This window comes from Rhinolophus hipposideros (genome assembly GCF_964194185.1).
Source record: "Rhinolophus hipposideros genome assembly, chromosome: 4".
Lineage (NCBI taxonomy): Eukaryota > Metazoa > Chordata > Mammalia > Chiroptera > Rhinolophidae > Rhinolophus > Rhinolophus hipposideros.
Window position 1 is genome coordinate 15788225 of NC_138050.1, and position 25802 is coordinate 15814026.

General features: G+C 32.8%; 1 protein-coding gene across 6 annotated transcripts in view; it reads right to left on the minus strand.

The window, feature by feature from the left end:
• The window catches only part of ZC3H13 (zinc finger CCCH-type containing 13), a 94905-nt gene that overhangs the window by 53942 nt on the left and 15161 nt on the right, over window positions 1-25802 (minus strand). For all 6 annotated transcript variants that reach the window (XM_081045798.1, XM_081045797.1, XM_081045794.1 and 3 more), the window contains 3 exons: window positions 12219-12327; window positions 1265-1404; window positions 499-659 (listed from right to left, as the gene is read on the minus strand). In XM_081045798.1, the coding sequence (XP_080901924.1) occupies window positions 499-659; window positions 1265-1351 (248 nt within the window). In that variant the 5' untranslated portion in view covers window positions 1352-1404; window positions 12219-12327. The remainder of the gene's footprint in view (window positions 1-498; window positions 660-1264; window positions 1405-12218; window positions 12328-25802) is intronic.

Below are 25802 nucleotides of genomic sequence, written 5' to 3' on the forward strand. Positions count from 1 at the left end.
CAACTTAAAAGCTCAACAATGGAAAAATAGACAACTATGTAGCATAACTACTAAAAGGAACCAATTCTACATATATCAATATAAATTAATGTAAAAAAAATGTCACCTGAAAAAAGCAAATTGCACTAGGACAGTTATATTTGTATTAACATTAAATAAATTATGAAAATTATGTATTGCAAAATAATACATATTATCAAAGTATAAAGATACGTGCACTAGTATAAAAACCAAATTCAAGAGGGAAAAACAGGAAATGCATCAGTTCTGTTTCATTTCTTAAAAAATAAAAGCTCTAAAGCATATGTAGATGTGATACACTTTTGTTTTATTCTAATTTCCTTTCAAATTGAAACATTTCACACTTTTTTTTAGAAAAAAAAGCTTACATTAAATACTGAATGTATTAAAAGTACTGTTCCGTAATCTACTAAGCAATTCTATCACTTACTTCAGCAAAAGCTAGTTCTTTCTGGCACTATTTATCACCCTACTGACCTCTGCTGGTCCAACAAGGGAGAGGATACCACAGTTGTCTTCCTGTCCTTCTTGCTAGTTGAAGATGACAATTTAGGGCTTGATTTTCGCTTTGGAGATTTGCTCGACTTTCTCAGAGAAGGTGATGGAGACAATTTTGATCTAATCACTTCTGGTGAAACCTTTCAAAAGAATTCAGTATGTCAATTCAGAAACTCCTCCAATCGTGGTTGTTTTAATCAGGCAACAAAGTATGTGAGCATGTGTTTTTGAATCACACCAAACTTCAGATGAATTATTAACTGTTATGACAGCCAGGTATTGGTATTAATCTGACTTCTGAACCTGTACTTTTAACCAATATGCTAGCTAACTGCTTTAAATAACTCTAATACCAATAAAACAAACTAAAGTCATGAAATTTCAAAAACTCAAAAATTCACAAATTATATTCAAATAAATTGTCTCTCTCTCCTCTTTAGAAAAACAAGTATTCTAGAAATAGTAGGGCCCTAAAAACAGACACATGTAGACTCAAATCCCAGTTTACATTAGCTGGTGACTCTAGGCTACAGACCCAGTTTTGCTGACCTGTTCAATAGGAAAAATATTTCCTATTTATCTAGTAACATGAAGATTAAACAATTAACATACATGAAGTGACTGATATATAGCAAGTTCACCAGTGTATCAGTATCCTAATAAAATTCAGATGTAGCAAGCAGCTAGGGAGTTCTCTGATCAATATCCATGTTGATATTAATTAACATATATTTCAATAGCATACCTCCTTTTTAATAATAATTTCTTCTCTTTTCTCCATGTTTTCTTGTTCCAGCTTCAGTAATTCCCTCTGTATCTTCTGACGCTTCATTTCCAATGACAACTCATGAACATAATCATAATTAATATCTCCATTGTCAGAATCTTTAAAATAAAAATTTCATTGCTTGTCAGAAACTGTCAAAAGTATCTGTACCAAAAACTAGAGAATTTATTCAGCTAATTTTTATATAAATTAAAATGGTAGTCTTTTATTAGACTAACATAACTTCTAAAAGATAAAAGAAACACATACTGTTTTTATAAAGGATTAAAATCAATATGGCTGATTTCTATATGAAAAGCTAAATATTTTTAAGGTTCCTGGGTTTCCTAGGAGTGATTTGGGGTTATCGGGTGTTGGGTTTTTAGTTAGAAGATGGAATTAAAAATAAAATAAAATTGTAACACTCAGCAATAAATTCTAAGCACTAGCCTTCAATATTATATGATAAATATAAATAATATGAATCATTACAGCCTTGATTTTCTTAAACACTCATTAATATTAAATAAAGGTTATACTAGGTGGGCAACATTGCTTCCATAGTTTTGTTTTTATTAGTGATACAACTGGTTTGTATCTAAATGTAAAGTTAAGCAATTTTAATACTAATTAATATGTACGTGAGCTAATTTTTGAAGGATCTGTAACATTTTCATTACAAGTGCTTTGTACTAGTCTCTGAAATTAGAACTGTTCATCTCTCAGTGGATCTGATACCATGTCTCTCATCTTTTCCAATGAAAAAAAAGTGAAAGTTGGTTAAGGGGAAGAAAAAAAAGATGGTGTGCAGAACTATTTCATTATAACACACAGAAGTTTTCAGTAGCTACTGGCACTATCACCCAATTTGTCACCCTCATTTGTTGTAAATGCCAAGAAGCCCGGAAGATGGGAATTTCACTGACTTCTATCCTAACACATGACCATGTTGGGCTTGACCTATTATAAACAGAGGTGCCTTCTCAAACTATACTTTTAGCATTTAAGATCACTATTTCTTAACCTGAAGTAAAGAAATAAAACGAAGGACTAAAAATCAACAAAGATAAGTAGTTCTATTTGCTTAAAGCACAAGAAAATGGACATCGTCACGTATAGGTAAAATACATTAGAATGTCAACTATCCACTGATGCTTGGGGACTGAGAGGAGATACACATATGTATATATATTTCTTATGTGTGTGACTCAACTTGATTATTCGTCTTATATTGGAACATGACACTTTCTCAGAACATAAATAAAATAGAGTAAGTCACACTTTTCAATCAGAAAGTAATTATTAAAGGGCATATAGCTTTTACTAGATAAAATAATTAGAGATAGTGAATTTAACTAAATGAATAATGGCTATCTCTTGTTACTACTTTACACCACATTAAGACATGTTACGTTAATAAATAACAGGGCTCAAAGCTATGGTTTGACTGTGTTCTTAAATTATTAACAAATGGATAAAATTCCATAACCAAATACTAAGGGTAAAACAAAGACTAATTAATTGAGAAGAATGATTTACAGTATTTTTGAAGGTATTATCATTAATGCTCTGCCCATCAAAAAACTGCTACCTGGAAATATCACTAATACAGAATATATATATATATATATGTATATATATATGTGTATGTATGTATATATATATATATGTGTGTGTGTGTGTATATATATATATATATATATATATATATATATATATATATATGGAATGAGAAAATGGCTTTCAGGTTTCAATCCCTGACTACCCAAAGAAGGGGGTAGGGCTGTGAAGTTAAAATATATGTTATGTCCATGTACGACAGTTAATACATTTTGCTTAAAGGAAAAGCTTTCAAGTATTTACTCAGAAACTACTTATTCTTATTTTATGCCTATCTATTATAATCAATAAAAAGATGTCCTCCTAACCTATAAGAGATAGGCAACAAAGTAGGTATACTGCAAGCAAGCCTCCTGACCAAAAACAAAAAATCAGAAAGTCAAAACATAGGATGGAACTCAAAAATAAGACACTGAAACCATTTAATAAATTTTAAAAAGTCTCTCATATATCTTACAGCTTGAGGTTATCATTACAATTGCCTTATAAAAACTCATTCACATACACTATTCTAAGTCATCAGAAAATTAAATATAATTAGAATGGCAAATTCAAGGCAAAGATTTTTAAGACTATGCAATAAAACTACATGCAACACATAAAAGAAGTTGACATCCTTTATATGTAAAAAAATTCTTACCAATAAAAAGAATGAACAAGGATACAAAGAGGCAATCAAAAAAGAAATGCAAATGATATATAAATATGACATTTTCATGTATTAAAGAACCATTTTTTCTAGCATGCTATTTAGCAATTCATTTATTTTTTCCATCCTTCCATTTTACTTCTTCAAATTGATAGCAAATCATAAGCAGTACAAACAACTTCCCTATTTTAGGCATTGTGGTTTATATTTTAGTTTTCAATTACACTTGAGATACAATATTGTATCAGTTTCAGGAATACAACATAGTGATTAGACAGTTACATAACTTACTAAGTGATCACCCCAATAAATCTAGTACCCATCCATCTGACAGCATACATAGTTATTACAAGATAATTGACTATATATCATATGCTAAACTTTACATCCTAATGACTATTTTGTAACTACCATTTTGTATTTCTTAATCCCTTCTTATTCACTCATCCCTCCGGTCCCCTTTCTATCCTGAAACTATTAAAATGTTCTCGTTATAGTCTTTGTTTTAAGTCTATTTTGTCTATTGCAAGTATTACTATCTCAGTTTTTTTTGTTCATTTCCACTTTCATGAAATATCTTTTTCCATCCCCTACTTTAAGTATATGTGTTTTTCGACCTGACAAGAGTCTCTTGCAGGCAGCAGTATGTAAGGGTCTGATTTTCTTATCCACTCAGCCACTGTATATCTTCTGATTGGAGCATTTAATGCACTTCATCTACTGTAACTGTTGACAGATATGAAGTTATTGCCATTTTAGTATCCATATTCTTTATCTTTTTTCTTCTTAAAGAAGTCCCTTTAACATTTTTTGTATTACTGGTTTGGTGGTATTGTATTACTTGTTTAGCTTTTTCTTATCTGGGAAGCTCTGCTGAGTCATCTTGCTTGATGGTACTTGTTTTTCATAACAGAGTATTTTGTGCCAATCCCTTCTGGCCTGCAAAAATTCTGTTGAGAAATTAGCTGACAGTCCTATGGGAGGCCTCTTGTAGGTAAATAACTGCTTTTCTCTTGCTGCTTCTAAGATTCTCTGTCCTTTAACTTTTAACATTTTAAGTATGACGTGTGTTGGCGTGGGCCTCTTTGGGTTCATCTTGATTACTCTCTGCGATTCCTGGACTTACATGTCTTATTTCCTTCACCAGATTACAGAAGTGTTCCATCATTATTTCCTCAAATATGTTTTCAATTCCTTACTCCATCTCTTCTCCTTCTGGTACCCCTGATACAAATATTGGTACACTTGATGTTGTCCCAGAGGCCCCTTAAACTGTCATTTTTTTTGGAGGGGGTTCTCTTTTCCCTGTTTTAATTCAGTGTTTTCTGCTACTTTATCTTTCAAATTGCTGATTCGATACTCTACTTCATCTAATCTACTGTTGATTCCCTCTAATGTATTACTTCAGCTACTCAAGTCTTCATTTCTGACTGGTTCTTTTTTATGTTTTCTATCTCCATTTTTGTGTTTCCTATGTCTTTTTTGAAGTTCTTCCTGAGTTCACTGAGCATCCTTATAACTAGTGTCTAAAATTCTGCATCTGGTGGATTGCTCGTCTCCATTTTGTTTAGTTCTTTTTCTGGAGCTTTGTTCTTTAATTTGGGACATGTTTCTTTGCATCCCCATTTTTGCTGCCTCCTGGTGTTTATTTCTATGTATTTGGTAGAGCTGCTATATCTCCTTGTTTTAGTACAGTGGCCTTATGTAGTAGGTGTCCTGTGGGGCCCAGTGGCGCGGTCTCCCTGGTCATGAACTGGGTGCTCCTGGTTTGTCCCTTGTGTGGGTGTGTGCCCTCTCATTGTAGTTGAGTCCTGGTTGCTGTTTGCACATCAACAGGAGGGACTAACCCTCAAGCTGATCGGTTGTGAGGACTGGCCATGACTATAGTGCAGGAGTTGTTGTGCAGGGACTGACCCTACAGCTCAAGATTTGCTTTAGCAGGGCTCTGGTACCTGCCCAGTCTGCTCTTTAGGTGTGTTGTTTGTGGAGGTGGTTGGGTGGTGCTCTGTTGTGGTTTGAAGCTGGCCACCAGGTGTGTTGGTTCTGGAACTTCCTAAAGAGGCTCTATCACAATCCAAGGTCAGCCACTGCCTGTTCATTCCCCAAGGCTAACTTGGCACGAGTTACAAAGTAATCTGCAGATGGTTGACACATGTGCTGTGCTTGGAGGTACCTTAGAGGTTAAGCTGTGAATTGAGGCAGGGTGTCACTAGTGCCAGGCTTGGGGCTGCTTAGCCAGAGGTACAGGACATGCTGAGGCCAGATGCTACTTATTTGGGTTTTGTGAACCTTTGAGAGATTTTAGGAAATCCACAGCAGAAGCCAAGAAAGGTCGTCTATATAGAAAATCCACTGGAAGTAGGTTGAGTGGGGCATAGTCTCAGGGAATCACCAGGGTAGGGCAAACGGTGTTAGCTAGATGAATGGAGACTCAAATATGGCAGCTGCCTGTGTCTGCATGGTTGGTGAGGGGAGGGCTCAAAAAAAGAACAATGGTTTCTGCCAGCACTTCTGTCTGGGAAAAAGCTGCCCTACCAGTCCTTGCCCTGAAGCAAGACAATTCAGTCCTTCCCCATATGTTCCTGACACCTTTCGAGCTGCTGCCCTCAGCACTAGAGCTCAGGGCTAGTAAGTCTATTAGTAAGTAAGTCTGTGCGTGGGCCCTTTAAGAGGAATGCCTGGGACTCCAGCTGCCCTTCACCTCACCTAGCCACAGTTTTCTCTGGTTTTCATAGCCGAAGTTGTGGGGACTTCTCTTCATGGCACTGGAACCCTGGGCTGGGGAGTCTGGAGTGGAACTGGCTCCTCAGGGGCGACGTCCACAATCAAGATAGCCCTCCTGATTTTTAACCTCCATACATGGGTGTGGTACCAGCCCATTCTGCATCTCTGCCCTTACTACCAGTCTTTGATATGGCTTCTGTTACATCTTTATATACAGGACTTCTGTTAAGCTAAACTTCAGGTGATTCTCACTGGTGATTGTTCTGTAGTTAATTGTAATTCTGATGTGGTCTTGAGAGGAGAAAAGCACAGCATTTAGCTACTCCATCATATTAACTGGAAGCCTTAAAGAGCCATTCCCCCCCCCCCCAATTGTAATATTAGGTATTAGGCAAAGGTACATATAAAAGGTACGTTCATTCTCTGGTGTAGCAATGTAAATATGGCAATATGGGTGAAAGCTTAAAGAACATTCATACCCTTTAATATAACAATTTTACTTCTAGTAATCTACTGCATGCAAATAATCATACATACATAAAGTATATGTATAAGGATTAAAGACTATATACATATATATATGAGTACTTTCTTTTGTCTTTAATGTATACATTCTCATTATTAAAGTCTTAAACAATTCTTAAGTATACAGAGTAAAATATGAAATTCCCCTTATGCTCTTCCCACTACCACCCATTCTCCAGGGATAACACTGTTAATAGTTTAGAGTTATATAAGCACAAAAATAAGCCTTTATAGTCATACTCTTTAAAACTATGGGGGTAAAACCATACACACTATTCTATAGAAAGATCTTTCCATGTCATAGAGACCATCCACCTTCATTTTGACACCTGCAAGGAATTTCATAAGAACCTATCACAATTTATTTAACCAGTTTCTTTCTGACAAACAATACAAGTATTTTGATGTTATAAAACAATACTTCAGTGAACATTTTGATATTTACCTTGGTTCACAAATGCAAGTATTTCTTTAGGACAGATTTCTCAAAATAGATTTACTGGATCGAGGATAAGTATAATTTTTATTTTAAATATGTCAAATTGTATTCCCAAACAGCTTTAAAAATAAATTCCCACTTGATAACATTAGTATTTTTCATTTCTGCTATTCTGATGGGTTAAAATGCCATCTCTTTATTTCCTTTGCCATTTTACTGTAGTAAGCCTGACCAATTATTGGCCATTCTATTTCCTCTAAAATTATACATCCAATTTTTGAGGGTTTTTTTTGACCATTTTTCAACTATCTTTTCCTTATATATCTGTGGAAGCTCATTACATATTGTCATAGTGTTTTTATTATATGTTTATACATGTTACACATCATGTATTTTCTTATAGTGTTCTATTTTTAATTTCTGTTTAGTTATACAGAAAATTTTAATCTTTGTGTAATCAAATCTTTTATGGCTTCTGAGTTTTATGCCTTATGTTACCAGGATGTATGCACCTCCAAGATTACCAAAATATGTTCACACTTACTGTTACTGCAAAGATACTTTTGCTTTTTATTTTATTGCATTCGTCGTACGGTAAACAAATAAAAGAAGTTTAAGAAACCAGATAAAAAAACACAGACTTGGGGATAGGAGGCTAGAAATATAGGAAGCAATGATGAAAAGTTTTATAGGTATTTGATCCTGAAGGCAATAGGAAGTCAAGAGAATTTTAAATGGGAATAAAATGAACCAATTTATTCTTTTAAAAGCTTACTTTACAAAGTAGGTTGTACAATGATCAATAAATGTCCATTTATTCATTAGTCATTAGGGAAATACGCACTAAAACCACAATAAGATACCACTACATACCTCCAGAATGGCTCAGAGGAAAAAGTCAAAAATCACCATGTGGGTAATGACAACTATTTTTGATTTGATGTTATCTACTAAAGGTGAATATCTGCCCCAACAATCCTATTCCCAGGCATAAACTCAAAAGAAATGGGTACATGATTACCAAAAGATATAATTAAGAATAGTAATAGCCCCAAACTGAAAATTACTCAAATGTTTGTCAGTAGTAGAATGGCTAAATTACTGTATATTCATATACTGAAACACTGTAAAGCAATAAGAATTAATGAACTATAAGTGTGTGCAATAAACAATATGGTTTAATACCACATACTACAAGCAAAAGAAACTAAACACAAAAAGAATACATGCTGTAGATTCCATTTATATGGAGCTCAAAAACAGACAAAACTAACTAATGGTGGTAGAAATCAGGACAATAGATACTTTTTGGAGGTAGGGGTTGGGAGGTTGTGTCTAGAAAGCAACACAAAGTGGCTTATGGGATACTAGTAATTTTCTATTTACTGGTTTGGGTGCTGGTTATACAAACCTGTTTGTAAAAATTCAATGAGTTGCATACATGATTTATGTACTTTTCTGAATGCATACTATTATATTTTACTAAAAATATAATTTTTAAAGATAATTCTGGCCTTCAAGTGGTCAATGAATTAGGAGATGACTAACCTCAAGGCATGAGGTTAGGTTAGGAGTTTAGTTTGGTAATGATCAAATTATCTCTAGAACTAGAATATTAGTAGTAATTTAGAGAACTAGATGGTTCTGAAAGACATTCAGTAGGTAGAAATGTCAGAACTCTACAATGTCTGGATTGAAGGGAAGGAGTATCAGCAAAAACTGAGGCTTTTGGGAACCTAGTCAGAAAGGGGTGTGTGTAAGATAATAGAACTCAGATGGAGAAAACGAGTTGGAAGATGCCTCAGTTGAGAGCTCCACATATTGGGGTCATTAAAACATAGATATTAATGATGCCCTAGGAGCATGATTTTATCTGGAAGGAAAAGTTAAAAATGAGAAAAGAAGGCTTGGCAAAGGGAAAACAACAAAAAGTCTTAGATGCCACTTCTAGAGACAAGTGGTTCTCAGAATGGTCTGAGGACTCCTCGGGGCCCTTGAGACAATTTTAGGAGCCCCAGGAGATAAAAAAATATTTTTATAATGCTATATTTGCCTAGTTAACTCACTCTCTCATGGATTTTTCCAGAAGTCATGTGGTATGTGATTCAGTTAACAGACTGAATGCAGGGCAGATATGAAAATCTAGATGTCTTCTATTAAGTAAGACATTAAACAGACTTGTAAAAACTTGTGAAACACTGTCACCTTTCACAATTTTTATTTTTGTTTTGCAAAGCATAGTTATTTTCCATAAAAGTGTATGTTAGGTTTATTATTGTCAGTATTAAGCGAATTAATAAATAATTTAAAAATTTCATATTCAGTTTCTAATATGGTTTAGTGAAACATAATCCTCAAAGACAAAAGCTCTTTGGGGTCCTTTAAGAAGAGTGAAAAATGACCTAAGACCAAAAGGTTTTGAGATATACTACTGTGTTTCCCTGAAAATAAGATCTAGTTGGACAATCAGCTCTAATGTGTCTTTTGGAGCAAAAATTAACATAAGACCCAGTATGTTATGTTATATCATGTTGTTATGGTATGGTATGGTATATTATATCCGGTCTTATATTATAGTAAAATAAGACCAGGTCTTATATTAATTTTTGCTCCAAAAGACGCATTAGAGCTGATTGTCCAGCTAGGTCTTATTTTCGGGGAAACACGATAGTACAGACTAATTTCCTGTATGTATAGTTAAAACTGCTATTCAGATTAAAAATGCAGACGGTAAAGTTATGAAACCAATTCAGTATAACTATCTGGGGATAGAGGTAACTATCTAACTCCATGCTTCAATATTCTTTCATAAATACTTTTAAACCATGGAGATACACAATGATCAAAATTTTTGAGTTTTAATCAACAGAAAACATAAATAGCCATGTGAATATTTTGTAAGGAAAACCACTATGTAAGACATTTACTCAGCTTTTAAAAGAATTTCATATATGAAAGGTTCTTGTAGTACAAACCACTTTAGTTTTTTTAAGATGCTAGTCTAGAGTAAAGCCTTGGCAATCGACAGTTAAGGGATAGAATACAAGGAGTTTTTATATTAGACCAAAGAGCTTGAACAGGAAGACAGAAAACCAGAAGAGTGATAGATGGAAGCTAAAGGGAAAAGTATTTCAAGAAGACAGAGACTCTCACATGTGTGATATGCTGTAGAAAAGTTACAGAAGAGGGAGACAAGAATATCTCCATTTATTTAGCAAAGGGGGTTATCAGGGACCTTGAAGAGCAGTTTTAGTGAAAACTGAGTAAGTATGAGGTGAAAAAGTAGAGACAGTAAAGTACAGAACTCTTTTAAGAATTTATTTGTAAAGCGGGGACAAGCAGCGTGATAGCTAAAAGTAACATAGAGAGAAGTAAAAATGTATCAAGATGGATTTTAAAGATATAAAAGAGAATGTATAATAAATGAACAAGACTGCAAAGGTGAGAGGAAATCAGACGCAGAATATAGGGGAATAAAACCTTCAACAGCAGGAGGGAGGCCTCTTACACAGATTGAAAAGAAAATTAAAAAGTTTAGGTGTGAATAAAAAACTAGTTTGTAGGTGTAGTGGCCAGAAGTTGAGGGAGTTTGTCGATGAAGAGCTCTATCATCTCTGTATATCACCTCTGTAAATAGCAAGCAGGACAAATGAAGAGATTGGAGATTTAAGGAGACGTTTTGAAAAAGTTACTATGAAGATAAGGAGAAAACTGACTTAGGCTTTTCTGAACCTTTTAAATTTTCAACAGTAAGCATGCATTATTGTAATGGGAATAGAGAAATTTTTATTTTTAAAGGCAGGAAATATCCAATACATTTCACAATGTTTTTTATTAAAAAATAATTAAAATGAAAAGAATGTTGGGTGTGTTAAGAGTTAATCCCTTACTATTTAGGAAAAGTTAGTTATCCAATCTTAAAGTCAAGGTTTGTAATATTTCATTTATATTAACTAATTAATCAATTACAGTGCACTATTATAGCTGCCATTACTGCTACTCTGTATTAGACTGGCTTATGAGATGAACTAATCACAGGGAAGTTTCCTATTTGTTCTCAGAAGCAACTCTCCAACAGACAACACTGTCCAAAGATGGAATGCATTCCCTTAAAAAGTACTGATGTTCAAATTACTGGAGAGGCATTTAGGGGACAATTCAAGCATTGGTCTATAAGTTTCAGAGACTATTCTTAAATATATTAGTAAATATTTTAGGCTTGTAGACAGCTCTTAGATGTCACAGTAATCAACTTATCTGTGGTAGCTCAAAAGCAGCCACAGAAAATATGTAACCAAGTGTGCATGGCTGTGTTCCAATAAAACTTTATTTGCCAAAACAGGCGGCTGAGCCACAAGCTGTAACTTTATAATCCTTCATGGCAGTTTTCAGCTTACTGCTGAAAGTTGCTTAAATTCTTTAACTCTTTAGTTTAGTCATATATAAAGTAGCAAAGCTATTGAATTAATTAGGTAATTATATATATTAAAACACCCAGCAAACCCAACACATTCAACAAATGTGAATTCCCTTTCTCTATATTTGGTAGTGTGAGGCTATAGTGCTCACCTTCAAGAAGGTTATAGAGGTGGAGAACAGAGAACGTTCATTATGTAGAAAATACTTATTTGTTAAGATAGTGACTCAAAGATGATTTTGCTAATTTTTCATAAACAAATTCCAGGTCTCAATTATCATCTGATTTGGATTTCTTCTGAAAGATGAAAGTCAACAATTTCTTGGAAATAATTTTCCCAAGTCCTTAAAATTTTAAATCTTACTTATTTTCTGCCCTCGTTCTGCTATCATACGCCATTTTCTGTCTTATAACTCAATAAGGTAGAAACAAGTCAATAAGATGACTAAACCAATAGGGAGATCACAGCTGAAAAAATGTTTTGAAACCCACAAAAAGTCTGCAAAATGAATAATCAATAAATTGACCATATAAATAAAGATTTTTTTTTGAAACTCACCATCTCTATTAGTTTCCCATTCTACATTTTCTTCTTCACTCTCTGGGGTTCTCTCCTTAGTGATTTTTATGTCTTCCTTTTCCCTATGTCTCCCTCTTGAAGATTCTTTCTAAAAAATATATACATATACGCAAATTATTTTTAAAAATTATATGAGGTAATTATTGTAATACAAAATATTTCTAACTTTATTCATCTGTGTTTCATTAAAGAATCAGTTTTGCAGATAATCACTTATCCACTAAGTAGAAGAAGTGACAAGTTGTAGTGTGGCAGCACAGTGAAAAGACCAAACTACATCTATTTTACTAAAGAACATCAATGTGGTAAATGTAAGTAGTTACTAAGATTTTAAAACATATGATACAAATATAACATTTAAAAAAATTTTAATAGTGTAATATGTAATAAATTTCCACATGAAAATCACAGGGGAAAAGAGTTAAAAATTGATAAAATACAAAAGGATATGTAAGTGACTATATTAAAAAATTACTAAAAAAGGGCTACACTGTCACAGTAGACTCTCAAAAACAACTGCTGATCTAAGACTTATCACACACTAAATAACATTTTCTACACACCTAAAGATGAATCCAAACTCAGTAATTTTACAAATGCCTTCAAAAAAGAGACTTTCCCTACTTTGATGAAACCAAAAATGGTAGCTAAAATAGTTAGCAATTGTTGCTTGTATTACACCTAAAAAACAGGTTTTACACATCATTCCAGGTGTAACAGCAGCCTATACACAAAACAGGACAGTAGTAATTCAGCTTATAAAATTTAATCAACTATCTTACTAAATAACAAAAAGACTCCAAACCACATTTTACTAAGTGGTAAGAAAATAAAGTAACCAGTGTCATATAATTGTTATCTTCCCACCACAGTGTCTCATTTTTATTAACACTCTAAATTCTAACTATGAAAGATACTAACATACAAGGACAATAAGTGCTAAGAGTTCTTTATGGGCATTACCAGACATAAAATTTGGCTGCTAAAACACAAATTAATTTCTCTTTGAAGTGTTCCTTTAAAAAAATAGTACATAATTGCCTTTAAAATTTAAGGTATGAAGTCATGTTCCAAGTAGTAATTGCTAAATGACATATATAGTTGCTGATAAGACAACAGAGGCGGACATGAACCATTAAAAGATTAGACAAAGGCAGAACCAGACATGAAAAAAAATTGGTAAAAGATCAAAAAAAGAAATAGCTCCTATTAATATGTTAAGGCAAAAGGAAAAGAAGAAACAGTCTATTTTTATTCTTAAATTATATCCCGTGGAATACCAATGAAGAACAATTCTATATCCCATGCAACTTTTGAATGTTCTATGGATCAAACCCACTATAAATATCTGCTAGTATGTACTTTATCAAAAAATTTTAGAGGACATTATCACCAAATTATTCAATATATTGTTCTTTGTCTACTTAAAGTATCGTGTAATATCCAGCTACAAATTTAGTTGAAAGGGGTTTCTTAGCAGTAATATTTGTACTACAAAATAAAAAAAAAAAAAACACTGAAAATTTATAACAATATTTTAAATAGATTTAGAACCAGAAATGTAATAATCTCAGTAAATTTTGTTAATAATTTATGTAAATATTTCATATTTTCTCTCTATATTGAAATTATGTAATTTTTGACTCGACTATTATTTTTCAATATGACTCTGACACTATCCCCAAACCACAAATACCTTTATTAGTAACTACTAAAGACTGAATGCAGGCTTCAATATGTGGTGGAATTTCAAGTTAGGAGATGTGCTTTTATCCCACCTCAATTCATAATATAGGAAATAATTTTGATAACACTTATTAAGATGGCTCAAGTCACTTAAAAATGTTGTATTTCCTCATTTCTCCACAACAGTATATAACTTGTTTAGACATGTTATTGTTGAAGTTATTTCCCCCTTTCTCTTATCATATGCAAATAAACAGGGTCTGGTATTACTTGTCCCATGTAGTATGGCCTGGTCTGTTCTTTCACCTTCCTGTATTTCCTGAACAGAATGGCTTATCATCTTACTTCTCTTAAATGCAAATATTAATTAGAAGTACAACCATTTACTTTACTATGTGTTCTAAATTAGTCATCCTAATGTTGAAATATTTGTTAAAGAACCAAAATGTTATAGCCAGTATTCTTGGGAAAAGATATTTTAAGAATTCAGAATTTCTTCAGATTTCTAAATATATTAAGTAACACTGCCAGTAGGTTCTGGACCAACAAAAGCAACCTGTAATCAAACATACTAGTATTTTTGCAGCAAAACATATGAATTCATCAACTGGGTAAAGACTATCATTAGCATTATGTCAAGTAAGATTAAGTTTTGCTGCCAAGTAAGTCTATGCCTGAGAAAAAATGTATGGTTTTAAAAGTGTTTACATTTCAGAAATACAATAAATGATTGTTGAGTTTTATTTTAAAATTATTTTAATTTTATACTCGTATTTATTTCTTAAAGACTGTGTGTATGGGAAGACTATATTCACTATTAATTTTATTATTAGATAATAAGGAGGCATTACCAAGAATTTGATCTAAAAATAAGTGTTGAGGCCACGAGTTGAAAACCAATATAATAACTGGATTAGCGACTACAATAATAAAATGTTAGGGGTCTTTGTAATTAATATAATCCAACCTCCTATCCAATGTACAAAACTTTTTATTAAATACTATGTAGTTATAGAAGTCCTTCGTTAGAAGAATTTTAGGGGAAATTTTTTTCGACCCAAGTCTCCAGTGATTGCTTTTCACTGTTACACCCCTTTACCCCATTGTCAGAGAGCTCTAATTAGAAAATTCTTTCTTACACTGATCACAATTTTCTTACCCCTCTCCAGAATTTCTACTGATTGGAACTACAGTTCTGACCTCTGGAATTGTGCAAAACAAATCTAACACTTCTTCCACATGATAACCTTCAGATATTTGAATGCTGTTACCAAACATCTTTAGTATCTTCGTATACCAGGCTAAGATACCCCACAATGATCAATTATTAACATTTCATGATTTTCACACCCTTCATCACTCTGTCATCTTCTCTGGACATTCTATTTTGCCGGAGTGCTGCAATAAAACATGGTAACTAAAATTAATCTAGTCTTGCCAGAGAAGCACAGAGTATGTAATTCCACATCCCCTGGTGTAGAATTGAAATTATATGTGTATTAATGAAGTCTGGCTTGGGTTTTGAAGGAAGCAGTTTTGGTGGAGTTTAAACAAACTATAATCTTATAAACTATAAATTCAAACCACAATCTCACATAAAACGAAGTCTAGAAAATAGGGTAAACTTCAGGGCTGGGTGATTTAGTAACAAACTGGAATCATAAGAGACCAAATTTTCTTACTGATTTGTTTTTTCCTTTCTCACAACTCTATTCCTAATGTTGACTTCACATTAAGCGATACTTCTTTTACCACAATAACAAGCAATCTAGGTTCCCCCAGTGTGCCTCTTTCCTACCACAAAATAAGAATTCTTTCCTTCAGTCTGAGTAAGCCTACCTGGCCACATCTCAATCAATACTTTAATTAGGCCTGGTTCTTGAATGAACCGAGTTGGCAAGGAGAATGCGATTATTATGACTAGATTACAGTAATCGGGGCCCAGCTGTTAATCTGGGGTAACGTCTCAAAATCACAATGCAGCTACAAAAGGAAAAGGTAATGGAATGGATTCTGGGGAGTTCAAAATAATTTACACTACACCTTTGATACTACATTTCAACTCTTCAAAGTACAATGCCACATTTTTAACAACTGCACAGGTCATACCAAAACAGACTTTCCAATCTAGTAAACATTTGTTGTTCACCTTTACATTTCAGAGGAATCTAAGGTCATTTTTCCATTCTCCTGATGTACATTCTTTTACACATTCTCTAACCAGTGAAGGTCTCCTGGTAGTCACCACTCTTGTTTTATCTTAAAATCTCTATTATATATTCTCATTCTTAAAAAATCGTTTTGCTAGGTACATAAATATGGGTTGTCAGATTTATCTCAGCACTTTGAAAATATTATTCCACTGACTTTTGGCTTCAATTGTCATTCTATTGCTCCTTTGTAGGATTTGCCTTTTTTCCCCTCAGGGTGTTTCTAATATTTTCTCTCTGTCTTTCTGATGTTTTGCAGTTTCAATATAATGTTCTACTTGGTACGTATTATGCTTTCTGTATCTGTAGATTTATGTCTCATCAATTATGGAAAATTCTCAGCCACTATTTCTTTCAATATTGGCCTTTCCTATATTCTAATTTTCCTGGGATTCCAAGCAGATGGACATTAGATTTTCTATTTCCCCCACATTTTTGAACCTCTTCAATATTTTCTATAACCCTGTCGTCATGTGCAGCATTATAGATAAATTCTTCAGCTTCATTTTCCAATTCATCAATTCTCTCTTCACAGATTGGCTGAAGGCTTAAGTATTCTCTGACCACCTGTAGTACTTGTAAAAGTCTCAAGGTCACCACCAGCTTTCATATTTGCTGCTCAATCCTTGGTTTCAATTCTGTTTTTGTTTCTTGGTTACTGCTGTTCTTTTGTGTTCTTGAGAAAGCAGCAATGCATTAAAAATGTGTTTGCTATCTCTTATCCAGGATCTAGTTTTATTCTAATGGGAGGATCCTTAGAGCATATAGCCCAAAATAATGGTGAAAGGAAAGTTAAAACTAAAACCTCTATAGAAATCATATCAAACTTTGCCTATTGTTTACAGTATAGCGAACTGGTTCCCCTTGGACTTATCTACAACTACTGTCAGTCCACAACACTCTACGCTATATCAGTACAATTGATATTTTGTGACTAAAAGCAAGTCTATGTTTATCCCTAGCACAAATTTCTGCTTGATTATGATTGGGAGGAGAATATGTATTAGATTGAGACAAAAAAGATGAAAAGGGGAAAAAAATCTACTTAAACTACCTCTTCAATTTATCCTATATAATGTTACCTCTTAAAATAGACTTTCTTGTATCTTTCCAAAATTACTTGACAAAACTTCCTTTGAGATTAATAGATAAAAATTATCTCAGAAAATTTAGTCAAAGAATGACTCAATTATTTATATACCAACAAAGTTCTCCACTATTACTATATTCATTTTAAAACATCTATATAAATTTGTCCATTACTAGCCTAAAGCTGTTATCATTCATAATAATAATTTCCTATTCTAATAAAGAATATAATATCAAGTTTTTAAACACTTAATGTTTTACATTAAAGGCATTTTTCTTCACTGTCTTTATATAAAAAAAAGATTCCAAATCATATTGCTCTAAAAACATATTTAGTTTCATAGAACACAAACATTATCAGAGAATTTGTAAATTTTCTTTCAGCAGTACTAGAATTCAATCTTTTTTCAATTATACTTGACATTAAACATATTAGTTTCAGGTGTACAGCACAGTGCCTAGACATTTATATAATTTAAGAAGTTATCCCCCTTTAAGTCTAGAACCTACCTGGCACCATACGTAGTTATTACAATGTTATTAACTATCATTCCTATGCTGTACTTTACATCACCATCACTATTTTGTAACCGCCAATCTGTACTTGTTAATCCTTACAACTTTTCAACCAGCCCTCCAACCCCACTTTCATCTGGCCACCATCAGTTAGTTCTCTATATCGTTGAGTCTATTTGTTTTGTTTCTTCAGTTATTTTGTTTTTAGAGTCCACGCATAAGTGAAATCATGTTATTTGTCTTTCTCGGTCTGACTTATTTCACGTAGCATAATATCCTCAAGGTGCATCCATGTTGTTGCAGATGGTAAGATTTCACGCCTTTTTATGGCCAAGTAATTACATTGTATACACGTACATCTTTATCCAGTCGTCTATTGATAGACATTTAGGATGCTTCTGTATCTTGGCTACTAGAAATAATGCCGCAGTGAACACAGAGATACATGTATTTTTCCAAATTAGTGTTCTGGATTTCTTCAGATAGATACTAAGAAGTGAAAATCCTGAGTCATAAGAGAGCTCTATTTTTAATTTTTTGAGAAATTTCCATACTGTTTTCAACAGTGGCTACACCAATTTGCATTCCCACAACAGTGCAGAGGGTTCCCTTTTCTCCATATGTTGGCCAACATTTGTTGGATTTCTTAATGATAGCCATTCTGACAGTTGTAAGATGGTATCTCACTGTGGTTTTAATTTGCATTTTTCTGATGATTAATGATGTTGAACATCTTTTCATGTTTATTGGCCATCTGTATGTCCTCTATGGAGAAATGTCTATTCCGGTCCTCTGACCATTTTTCAATTGGACTGTGGTTTTTTTTGGTGTTAAGTTGTATTAGTTCTTCATAAATTTTGAATATTAATCCCTTATTGGATGTATCATTGGCAAGTATCTCTTTTCCCACTTGGTAAGTTTCCATTTTGTTGATGGTTTTCATAAGCTTTTAGTAAGATGTAGTCCCATTTGTTTATTTTTTCTTTCGTTTCCCATGCCTAGGGAGATATATCTAAAAAAATATTACTAAGAACAATGTTAAAGAGTTTACTGCCAATGTTTCCTTCCAGGAGTTTTATGGTTTTGAGTCTTAAATTTCAGTCTTTTATCCTTTTTGAGTTTATTCTTGTATGTAAGAAAGGGGTCTAGTTTCATTTTTTTTTGCATGTATCAGTCCAGTTTTCCCAACACCGTTTATTGAAGAGACTGTCTTTACCACAAATGTGTATTCTTTCCTCCTTTGTCATAGATTAAATGACCACATAGGCTTGGGTTTATTTCTGGGCTATTTTGTTCCATTGATCCATGTCTGTTTTAATGGTGGTACCATGCCCTTTTTAATTTTTATGGCACTGTAATATAGTTTGCTATCAGGTAGCATAATACCTCCAACTTTGTTCCTTCTCAACATTGCTGTAGCTATTCCGGATCTTTTGTGGTTCCATACAAATTTTAGAATTATTTGTTCTAGATCTGTGAAAAATGCCATTGGTATTTTGCTAGGGATTTCATTAAATCTACAGATTGTTTTCAATATTATGAACCTTTTAATGATGTTAATTCTTCCTATTCATGAGCACAGTATATGCTTTCATTTATTTGTATCGTCTTCAATTTATTTCTTCAGTGCTTTGTAATTTTCTGAGTAGAGGTCTTTTACCTCCTTGATTAAATCTATTTCTAGGTATTTTTTTGTGCAATTGTAAATGGGATTAATTTCTTATTCTGACAGTTCATTATTGGTGTAAAAAATGCAACTGATTTCTGAATATTAATTCTGTATCCTGCTACTTTACTGAATTCATTTATCAGTTCAAATAGTTTTTGTGGTGGAATCTTTAGGGTTCTCTCTATATAATGTCATCTGTAAATAATGACAATTTTACTTTTTCCATTCCAATTTGGATGCCTTTCTTTTTCTTGTCTGACTGCTGTAGCTAGGACTTTCAATGCTATGTTGAATAAAAGTGGCAAAAGAGGACATCCTGGTCTTGTTCCTGATCTTAAGGAAAATGCTTTTTAGCTTTTTACTGTTGAGTATGATGTCAGCTGTAGGTTAGTCAAAAATGGCCCTTGTTATGTTGAGGTATATTCCCTCTATTTCCACTTTACTGAGAGTTTTTATCATAAATGGATGCTGTATTTTGTCAAATTCTTTTTCTACATTTATTGACATGATTATATGATTTCTGTTTTACATTTTGTTTACGTGGTATGTCACATTAATTGATTTGCAGATATTGAACCAACCTTACATCCCAGGAATAAACCCTACTTGATCATGGTATATGATCTTTTTACAGTATTGCTGAATTCAGTTCGCTAATATTTTGTTCAGATTTTTGCATCTATGTTCTTCAGGGATATAGACCCATAGTTTTCTTTTTGTGTAATGTCTTTGGTTTTTGGTATCAGGGTAATGTTGGCCCTGTAAAATGAGCTTGGGGACCTTCCATCCTCTTTAATTTTTTTTGAATATCTGGAGAAGGATAGGTTGTAGTTCTGAGTGTTTAGTAACATTCATCTATGATGCCATCTGTTTCAGTATGTTGTTATTGGTCTTTTTAGATTTTGTTTCTTCTTGATTCAGTCTTGGAAGATTGTATGTTTCTAGGAATTTATTTCTTCCAGATTGTCCAATTTGTTGGCATATAATTGTTTATAGTATTTTCTTATAATCCTTTGTATTTCTGTGGTGTCAGTTGTCGCTTCTCTTACATTCTGATTTTTACTTGGGTCCTCTCTCTTTTCTGTGATGAGTCTGGTTAAAGATTTATCAATCCTGTTTATCTTTTCAAAGAACCAGCTCTTGGTTTCATTCATCTTTTGCATTATTTTTTAGACTTTATATCATTTATTTCTGCTCTGATCTTTCTTATTTTCTTCCTTCTACTTACTTTGGGCTTTGTTTGTTCTTATTTTGCTAGTTCCTTTAGGTGTAAGGTTAGTATTTTTATTTCAGATTTTTTTTTTGTTCTTGATGTAGGCCTGCATTGCTCTGAATTTCCCTCGTAGAATTGCTTTTGCTGTATTCCATAGATTTGAGGTGGTTTTGTTTTCCTTTTGTCTCAAGGTATATTCTGATTTCTTCCTTGATTTCGTTAACCCATTCATTGTTTAATACCATGTTATTTTGACTAGTGTTCGTCTGTTTTTCAGTTTTCTTATAATTGTCTTCTAGCTTCATACCATTGTGATCAGAGAATGTGCTTGATATGATTTCAATCTTCTTAAATTTGTTGAGACTTGTTTTGTGGCCTAACATAGGGTCTATTCTGGAAAACGTTCCATGTGTGCTTGAAAAGAATGTATATTTTTCTGCCTTGGGATGAAATGTAAAAATCTCAATTAAATTATTCTTGTCTGATGTGTCATTTAAGGCCGCTGCTTCCTTGTTGATCTTCTGTCTGGATGATCTATCCATCAATATTAATGGAGTGTTAAAGTCCCCTACAATTACTATATTACTGTTCTCTCCCTATTTGTCCATCAATATTTGCTTTATCTATTTCGGTACACCTATGTAGGGTGCGCAAATGTTTATAAGGTTTATACACTCTTGTTGGATTAATCCCTTTACTATTATTCAGTGTTCTCTGTCTGATATAAGTATTGCTAACCCTGATTTTATTCATTTCCATTTGTATGAAATATCTTTTTCCATTCCTTTACTTTCAGCCTATAACTGTCTTTTGCTTTGAAGTGGGTTTCTTATAGATAGCATGTGCATGGTTCTTGTTTTCTTATGTATTCCACCACTCTATGTCTTTTGATTGGAGCATTTACATTTACATTTAAAGTGATTCCTAATAGGTATGCCATTTTATTATGATTATTCATACTTAATGACCTTTTTTTCCCTTCTTCTTAACAAAGTCCCTTTAACGTTTCTTGTATAATACTGGTTTGGTGGTGATGAACTCCTTCAGCTTTTTCTTGTCTGGGATAGAATTAAATTTAATGTTAATCAAAATTTTTCTTCTTTCATTTACTACCACATATTATATCAAAGCTATTAAGAATTGAAAAAGCATTATTAATTAAAAAAAGATTATGGTTCTCATCTTAATGTTTTTAAACCTTTTCAATTGAACACTTTTTATCAAGGCTAAAAACTGTAAATAACGAGTAAGTGATTCATCGTTGTATTTTGGCCTGAACATTAGCTCAACAACTTAGTTCAGTGCATAGCTTTTGGAATAGATATACTATGACATTTAAAAATTTTAAATCACTCATATATGTGCAATTTCAGATCCTTTCAAAATTGAAACACTCAGTAAAAAAATGTTTAGGAAACTGTGGTGTATTTTGTTTATATTATACTGAAGAGAAATCCCATAATAGGGTTATCAGAGATATTCTTTTATGAATTGGCCATAAAAATTGTATTAGCTTGTTTCAGAATAAACAGAGCCACAGTAAACAAATAAGACTATAAACTTCAAAAAACATTGAACAGATATCAAAAATCAAGTATTCTCTAAACACTGATTTTAAAAATTACAATGAAGTTAGTTATTGAAGTTAGTTACAAAGAACAGTTATTAATACCTCTGTATCTATGTACCCAATAATACAGCAGTAAAGAGCAGAAATCACAGGAAATGGGAAGAGAACTAGACAAAAACATACTACTAATAAGACACTTTAAAAAAACATTCTCAAACCAAGATAGATCAAGTAGACAAAGTTACTACAAATATAGATCAAGAAAACAGATATTTTAGATACACTTTAGAATCTGAAAACCAAAAAGTAAAAAGTATACCTTCTTTTCAAGCACATGAGGAAACTTCAGAAAAATTAACCATATCTTAGGTCATCAGATTAGAAAAATAGAAATATAAAGAGTAATAACAGTAAGTTATTTTTTAATGAAAAGAACACATACATAAACACAAACAAAATGCTCTGCAACCCGAAGAATTTAAAACTAGCCATTAAACAATTATTGGATCATAGGCAAAATCCAAACCTGAAGTGGAGGATTTCTTGAAAATGATAATGAAAACATGACATATGAGATTCATGGAATTCAGCTAAAGCAGTTATCAGAGAAAAGTTTATTATTTAATAAATTGTAATTATATTTAATAAATTATAATTATTATTTATTAAAGCATTAAATACTAATATAAAAAAGTGAAAATAAATAAATGCTCAAAAAACTCCACAAAGGAATACAATAAACAAAAGAAGGAATTAATAAAGAAAAACCAGAAATAAATGTGTTAGAAAAGAGAAAAAACTAATATGTAAATCTAAAAGCTGATTCTTTGAAAATAAACCACTGGCTAGCCTAATGAAGAAAAAAAAAAGAAAGTAAAAGTATTCGAAATCAGCTATGACAAAGGGAAAATAGCCATTAGAAGAAAAATGACGAAAAACTTGAGATTTTTTTCACATAACTCTGCAAACAAGTTTAAAAATCTAGAGTTAGGCCGGCCCGTTGGCTCAGGCTGTTAGAGCTCCATGCTCCTAACTCCGAAGGCTGCTGGTTCGATTCCCACATGGGCCAGTGGGCTCTCAACCACAAAGCTGTCAGTTCAATTCCTCGAGTCCTGCAAGGGATGGTGGGCAGCGCCCCCTGCAACTAAGATTGAACACGGCACCTTGAGCTGAGCTGCAGCTGAGCTCCCCAAATGGCTCAGTTGGTTGGAGCACATCCTCTCAACCACAAGGTTGCCAGTTCGATTCCTCAACTTCCGCAGGGGAAGGTGGGCTGCACCCCCTGCAACTAGTACTGGCAATTGGACCTGGAGCTGAGTTGCTCCCTCCACAACTAAGACTGAAAGGACAACAATTTGACTTGGAAAAAAGTCCTGGAAGTATACACTGTTCTCCAATAAAGTCCTGTTCCCCTTCCCCAATAAAATCTTAGAAAAAAAAAATCTAGAGTTAAAAAATATTTTACTATGAGGCACGTGGACTATCTGGGAAGTATTACAATGTTATTTGAAAGTAGGCTTGAATTAGTTGTAAATGTACATTGCAAACTCCAGAACGTAGACCACATTCTGAAACATAAAACACATTTTTAGAACAACAGAAATCATAGAATGTCTACTCTCAGACCACAGTGGAATTAAACCAGAAATCAATTAATACTAGATAGCTGAAAAATCCCAAATATACGGAGATTAAACACTTCTAATTAACACCTGGGTCAAAGAAGAAATCTCAAAAGAAACTTTTAAATATTTCAAACTAAATGAAAATGAAATAAAACTTATCAAAATTTGTGGTATAACAGTGAAAGCAGTGCTTAGAAATTTATAGTATTGACTGCATATAGAAAAGATCTCAAATCAATAATCTAAGCCTTCATCTTAGAAAACCGGAAAAAGACAAGCAAATTAAAGCAGAGGAAAAGAAATAATAAAAATTTGATCAGAAATCAATGAAATTGAAAACAGGTAATCAATAAAGCCAAAGCAGGTTCTTTGAAAAGATCAATGATATTGATAAGCCTCTAGCCAGGCTAACTAAGAAAAAAAGAGAAACATAAATTACCATTACTAGAAACAAAAAGGAGACATCATTATAGATTCCCAAGAACTTTAAAAGAATAATAAAAGAATACTACGAACACTATGCCCATAAGTTTGATAACCTAGATGAAATGGACTAATTTCTTGAAAGATACAATCTGCCAATACTTACACACATGAAGAAAAACAATCTGAGTAGGCCTATAACTACTAAAGAAATTGAATCAGTAATTAATAACCTTTCAAAACAGAAAGCACCACTCATACATGGGTTCATATGTGAAGTCTATCATTTACAAAAGAAATGATACCGATTCTCTACAATCTCTTAAATAGATCCAGAATGGAGGTAAGGATAAATATCAAGACTAAACAAATTCTCCATTTGAAGATAAATCACTGGGTGGAAGTGGGGCATGAAACAAGCAAATGACAAAAAAAATATAACCCTGTGAAAAATATTGGACAAAGCAAAGGGAACATCATTCTGAAGTCTCAAAAGGAAAACCTCTGAAAATGACCTATTATAGAACCAGAAAAATGTCATTAAAATGATAGGTTAAAAAAGTGTATTTTTAAAAATATCGCACACATTAATTGAAACATTATTCCAATGGTTTCAATTTCACATATGAGAGCAGATTAACAGAAATTATTCAAAACTTTAGAAACAAAGATTATGAAAAATCCTGCAGATGGATGGTGGGTAATGATTGCTTAATAATGTGAATATACTGAATGCCACTGAAGTGCACACTTAAAAATGTCTAAAATGGTACATTACATATTTTATAATTTTAAAAATTAAAAAAAGATCAATACATACACAATAAATTTAAACCACTGCCCATTTGCTCTAAGATTGTAGGTTAGCAAAGGGATTTTCAGTGCATCTCTAAATCCTAAACTAGATATCCTCCTAGAGTGATGATTTAATCCTTTCATGAATGCAACCACAAATCTTCTAAGACACAGAGATCTCCTATAGCACACACATGCTCCAATCACCAACATGTGCTGAATATTATTCCCATCTGACTAGAATCAGGGGTCTAATTTTGCTTTCAAAGCTAATTGATCTTTGTGCTCAAATTACATACTTGTAAAGTAACAAGTCTCTAACATAGAAGAAGAAAACACAATTCAATTATTTCATTTGAAAAATTCTACCGTGTTTCCCCAAAAATTAGACCTAGCCAGACCATTAGCTCTAATGCATCTTTTGGAGCAAAAATTAATATAAGACCCAGTCTTATTTTAATATAAGACCAGGTATAATACAAAAATATAATATAACGTAGGACCAGGTATTATATAATTAGTATATTATATTATACTAATTATACTTAATATAAGACCGGGTCTAATGTAATGTAACGTAATGTAATGTAATAAGACCGGGTCTTATATTAATTTTTGCTCCAAAAGACGCATTAGAGCTGATGGTCTGACTAGGTCTTATTTTCGGGGAAACACAGTAGAGACTGGTTGAAAGTATCTAGTACCATAAAAATGTAGTACATTTTTCATAATGTTTCAAAATAGCATATTATGTCAGTAGTGCTGTA